General features: G+C 47.0%; 1 protein-coding gene across 2 annotated transcripts; it reads right to left on the bottom strand.

The window, feature by feature from the left end:
- Positions 1 to 1,555: 1,555 nt before the first annotated feature.
- Arl4a (ADP ribosylation factor like GTPase 4A) lies at positions 1,556 to 3,810 on the bottom strand. 2 transcript variants are annotated; one of them, XM_045136206.1, is made up of 2 exons: positions 3,642 to 3,810; positions 1,556 to 2,565 (listed from the first exon to the last, which is right to left on the bottom strand). In XM_045136206.1, the coding sequence occupies exon 2, from the start codon at positions 2,479 to 2,481 to the stop codon at positions 1,879 to 1,881; it is 603 nt and encodes a 200-aa protein (XP_044992141.1). In that variant the 5' UTR covers positions 2,482 to 2,565; positions 3,642 to 3,810; the 3' UTR covers positions 1,556 to 1,878. The 2 variants fall into 2 exon arrangements, with proteins under 2 accessions (XP_044992141.1, XP_044992140.1); XM_045136205.1 differs by lacking the exon at positions 3,642 to 3,810 and adding an exon at positions 3,012 to 3,147.
- Positions 3,811 to 5,814: the final 2,004 nt, after the last annotated feature.

Below are 5,814 nucleotides of genomic sequence, written 5' to 3'. Positions count from 1 at the left end.
AAGAGTTAAAAAAAAAAAGAAAAGAAAAGAAAAGAAAAAGGTCCTCCCAGCAAAAAGCCTTCAGTGTACACTTCACCAGAGAAGACAAACTATTGTAGAAATTAAAAAGCCCAGCTGATAGGTGTTCTTACATTTCTAGTTCAAGACCTCAGCAGACGTGGAAATACATATAAACTCAAACACTGTTCTCCTAATGCCTCAAGTCGTTTATTGGTCATCATTATCCACACTTCTGTAAATATAGACATTCTAAGTGACCATCACCAGTGCAGATACATTTACAGGAAAGCTCTGCATGAAGCTACTTCATTTTGTGGATGACAAAAATCGAGGATCCAAAAACTCAATTGTGTCACTGAAAGAAAAATTAAAAACTCAAAACCAAAACAAGTCCTGCTAGCAAAGTGCATTTCTTCTGGTGATTTCAGAACAAACAGCTGTTGGTGTCATACATAGGACATATGCTGATTTGCTAATACATGATTACTGCAAATAGGTCTCTTCCTGGAGATAAGAATTAAAGGTCTTCCCTCCCTGTAACTTAGTTTTGTTTGTATTACAATAGAAACAGAACCAGTTAATTTTCATGAAACAGCTTTGCTACTTTCCCCTTCAATTTCTATAGTCTTAATTCTCATGTGCAGCGCTCTTCCATTTCTTCCTACAATCAGGGTTGGACAACCCTGGTCATACTGTTCAGTTGGTACAAAAAAAAAATAATAATTAAAGCTCAGAACACATATAGGTATCTTACATCTTCATTCCACAGCACCATCAGCTGTTGGTTATAAAGCTTTTGTTCCTCCCAAAATACTACAAAAATATATGAAAAAAACACATCTGTGTCAGCCAGCAAATACTAATAAAACAAATCTTTTCACTAGAGCGTTTCAGAAGACTACATATAGTAGTAACATTCTCTTAACTGAATTCACCATTCTTTCTTCATAAATCCATATATGTATCCAAGCATATTCATTTAGGATAAGTCAACATGCCCGTATTGACTATGTAAAAGTCAGGTGATTTTTAGGTTCTTCAAGTGACAGGAGTGCTTCTGACAATAGGAAACTATTTCTACGAGTGCCCTAAGTCCCAAAAGTGGTTTCAAACCTGTGTAGAAAGATGCATAGCTATTTCTAAAGACTACACACCAAAACATGCGTCAAGAAAACTAACCCATGCACTTGATATACCCTAACATCTCATTTTTATTAAAGTTAGACCAACTTAATTAAACATTGTCCAGAACTAAGATAGCATTATTGATGGAACATGACCAAGTTACAGTATGTTTATAAAGTTCCCAATAAAAATTTTAAAAAAGAGACAGCATTGATTCCAGAAAATGTCAAAAATCATTTGACCAAAACCTAAATATTCAAACATTTCCTTCTTGTCCCAATCTGATCAATTTAACCATACGTATATTTATATATATCAATCTACCTTAACATTTCCATTCATTAACATTTCATCTTAACATACAAAGCCTTACTTGCAATTCTTTGCAAAGGCTTCCCCCAAAATATATAAGTACAAAACACTAGGCACACACTCTTCAAAGTTTTATTTCGCTAACTTCAGGTCAAATTTTCACAAAACTGTTTTCTGCTCAATTTACTATCCTTGCTTGGCTTCCCAAATTGGTAGTACCAAAAGATAATGTGGGTTAGGGAGAAGAGACCACTTTAAGAAGCATCGCATTTACTCATCTTCCACAAGGCAAAAAGAGTTGGGCATCTGACTGTTCAACAAAACAAAGCTTTAATAGCATCCAGGAAGGCAGACAGGCAAACCAGGCTGTAGACACTCTTCCATTTGTCAAAATCAGACAAGAGAAAACCTATTCCACACCAATACAAAAGCTACTGCTATTCATCTCTTCTTTTTCTGTTGCCGCAACATTTTTCTTCTTTTAATTATCATATCATGTAGTTTTTCGAGTCCTTCCTTTAGTCCATCTCCTATGATTGCACAGGTAGGCTGCAAATGCCAAGGAGTTGATGAGCTCAGTTCACCCATTGCTAACAATTTCTCAATTTCTGACAGAGATAGTGAGTTCCGCAGGTCTTGTTTGTTAGCAACTATAAGCACAGGGACCCCTTGATTTTCTGATATCCTAGTTATTTTATGAAGTTCAGTTTTTGCTTCTTCCATCCTTTCCACATCCACAGAGTCCACCACAAACACAATGCCATCTGTGCATCTGGTATAAGACTTCCACAGTGGCCTTAGTTTCTCTTGACCACCTACATCCCAGAAGTGAAAAGTAACTGTCTTGGAATTGCCCAAGGTTACCTTAATTTTCTCAGTATTAAATCCTTTGGTAGGCACGGTATTTACAAATTCATTGAATTGCAGCCTGTATAAGACCGTCGTCTTGCCAGCACAGTCCAAACCCAGGATAACAATATGAAAGGACTGAAATGAAGGCAGGCTGGACAGGATGGAAGTCTGGTCTGAGAGTCCATTCCCCATTTCCAGCTGCAAATTGTGTCGCAAACTGAGAGGCGTTCTTCTCAACCGAATTTAGAATGTCTCTTGGGCCATCCAGCCACAGCACTGTTGGGGACGAAATGATTAAGTTAATCTTGTGAAATAATACATTAAAATGGAATCTCTCTCTCTCTCTCTCTCTTTTTCTGTTAAATGAAGCAACAAGAGGAACTTAAGAAAACTTGCTGTAAGTAAACACGCCAGATGTTATACGAAACATACACAATCCAGTGCCAACGATGATGATGTTTTGCTTCCCTTCAATTACGGGCGATGTGTACTTTACTCTCCTCCATCCTCAAAACCCGAAGAGCTCATTCTGAAGGCAACCGCTCCCCGCGCGCCAGTCCCCAGTATCTCAGTCCAGTATATCACCAGAACCACAGAAGTGCCTCTTTTCTTGGCAGGCACTCCTAAAAGGCAATCCTACCTTGGGGATCTGAGCCCCGCCAGGTCCACGCCATACCCAAGATCACCATTACAGAGCCCTCCCCCAGGACCAGCGCTCTCACCTTCCGAGCCGAGTCCAGATCCAAACCAGACCGCATGGGCAGGCGCCTCTCCCCAGGGAGGAAAACACGCCCCAGGTCCGCTCAGCCCGGCTCTCCGCGCGGCTCTGGCTTGGGGGTGGGGGGGCACCCGGCACCACTACGCTCGGGCTCAGCCCCTGGCCACGCCCACCTCTCCCGGCCCGCCCACGATCCCGAATCCCATTGGCTACCGCGTCAGGGCGGCGGTGCCGCTCCCGCCCGGGCGCCCTAAATGGGCCGGTGGGTTGGGGCGGGGTGGGGGGAACCGCGGCCGCCGGGGTTAGCCGAGCCGGGCTCTCTCGGGCGGCGCAGCGGCTCCACCTGTTGCCCTGAAGTTGGAAAGCAGGGCGCTGTGGAAGGTGGGGGAGCCCGGCCGTGCAGGCCGTCCCCGCCGGGCCCCGCGCACCTGCAGCGCGGTGCTCACATCCGGGGCCCGCAGCCCCGCCGGCGCCTTAACCCTTTGTCCGCCAAGGTACTCGCTGCGGGCGCCTCGCCGCCGGATCCCTGCGTCCTCTCCCACGGGGACACAGGGTCAGCTCGTCCCCGGTCCCCCTCAAAACAGCCTGGTCCGGGGCGTGGCCGCCCGCCCCGCCCCGCCTCGCCGCAGCTCACCTGACACGCCGTCCTTCCCCCTCCTCGTCGTCCTCGTCCTGACTCCACACTCGTCAACAGCTACTGGGGAGGCGCGCCCAGTGCTGTCCCCTCCACCCTCCCGCCCCGCTCCACCCCCAGCACTCAGCTCAAGGCCCGGATGGAGGTAGCGGGACGGGCGCCGCGCGCCAGACCGCCGCAACGGTGCTGGGCCGGCTACAGAGAGCTCGCCGGCCGCGGCCCCGCCCCCTCGCGCGCGCACGCGCGCGCGCCGCTCCGGCGCCGGCCGGCAGGGGGCGCGCGCACACACAGCCGGTCTCCTAGCAACGCCCAAACAAGGTCACGTTCCAGCCCGCGCCGGGCGCTGGCTGCGCGCGCAGTGGGACTGGCCGGCGGCGGCCGCGCACAGGCAGGCACCGCCCCGCCCCGCCTCGCCTCTTGTCACCCTAGGGCGTCCTCTAGGCGGCGGCTGTGACGCAGGGGCGGGGATGCCAAGAGGACACCGGACGGGCGTGGTCCCCCTTATGTAACGGGGTGACGTGGGCGTTCCTCGGGAGCTGTCCTGGAGCAGCCCGAGCTGCGGGCTCACGGGGTAACCGGACTGCCTTTTGTAAAGCGAGTGAACCTACCCCCACGTGAGCCCAGCTACACCCGGTAGAAATGTCCCTGTTACTGACACACTGGATAGATTTTTGTTGTTGTTGTTTATTCTGTTTTTGGTTTTGGTTTTTTTGAGCTAGGAGACTCTTAGTTCAGGCTGACCTGGAATTCACCCTGTAGTCTCAGGGTGGCCTTGAACGCATGGTGACCCTACCACTTCTGCCTCTCGAGTGCAGGAATTAAAGGTGTGCGCCACCACGCCCGGTGGTGTTGCTTTTTAAAAAAATTATTTATTTATTGTAGAGATAGAGAAAAAAAAATGGGCATACCAGGGCTTCCGGCCATTGCAAAAGAACTTCAGAAGCATATGCCAACTTGTGGATCTGACCTATGTGGATACTGGGGAATCGAACCTGGGTCTTTTTGGGATTCACAGGCAAGCGCCTTAATTGCTAAGCCATCTCTCTAGCCTTTGATGAATGTTTCTAATGACCCCATAAAAATTGTTGGTGGAGCTGGATCTGTAGCTGAGATCACTAAATGCTTGACGCTTCCCATTACGTGATGGGCAGTGTGGTTGTGGCTGTAATCCTTAAACTCGCAAACATTTACTGAACTCTAGGCAGTAGGCGCTCTTCTGTGTATTCAACGAGAGCGATTAAACAAAACACACGCTGTCTCTGCTCTGTGAGATCATTCGTCATTATGAGACAAAAAGAATGAGCCAGATTGTTCCAATCAATTATGAAATGGGACCAATGATAACATTCCGGTACCCATAACAACATAGAAGAGAGATGGTGGCAAAGTTCTGGAAAAGCAGCGGGGCGTGGTGGCGCACACCTTTAATCCCAACACTTGGGAGGCTGAGGTAGGAGGATCACTGTGAGTAATGGCCACCCTGAGACTACATAGTTAATTACAGGTCAGTCTGGACCAGAGTGAGACACTACCTCGGAAAATAAAAAACAAAAACAAAAAAGTTCCGGGAAAGCTTCAAGGAATAAACATTTTGGTAGAAGCCATAGCAGATTGTAATTTGGAAGATTCTACATGTTACACTTTTAAATGTGCTTTTTAAATGTATGGATTGGAATTTCCCCAAGAAAATTTATAGTTTTCTCAAGACCACTATTGTCAATAGTATGAGTAACACAGAAAAGTTTGGACTTGATATATTGGATTGAAAAAAATAAAGCCGGGCGTGGTGGCGCACACCGTTAATTCCAGCACTCGGGAGGCAGAGGTAGGAGTATCACTGTGAGTTCGAGGCCACTCTGAGACTACATAGTGAATTCCAGGTCAGCCTGGACTACAGTGAAACCCTACCTTGAAAAACGAAGGAAAAAAAAAAAAATGCTGGCATGAAACGTAAGAACTAAGCACAGTGCCTAATTTCAAATCAGCATCACTAATGGGGAGGAGGAGAGCTAGAAATCTCAAATGGCATATTCCGTCAAGTTATTTATGAATGTAGTCTAAACATAAGATTGTCTTATTCGTTATAATTATGGAATCTCATAGTCATTTACAATAACTAGCAAAGGGTGATAATGGTTGTAGTGCAATAGCTAGTCTCCTTGGGAATATAACA

The sequence above is a fragment of the Jaculus jaculus genome, chromosome 16 (assembly GCF_020740685.1).
Source record: "Jaculus jaculus isolate mJacJac1 chromosome 16, mJacJac1.mat.Y.cur, whole genome shotgun sequence".
Taxonomy (NCBI): Eukaryota; Metazoa; Chordata; class Mammalia; order Rodentia; family Dipodidae; genus Jaculus; species Jaculus jaculus.
The sequence above is the reverse complement of the archived record's forward strand: the minus strand, read 5'-3'. Positions and strand labels throughout refer to the sequence as shown.

Bases quoted from the DNA above. Each gene is read 5' to 3' on its own strand.
- Arl4a (XM_045136206.1), bottom strand. From the start codon at position 2,481: ATGGGGAATGGACTCTCAGACCAGACTTCCATCCTGTCCAGCCTGCCT.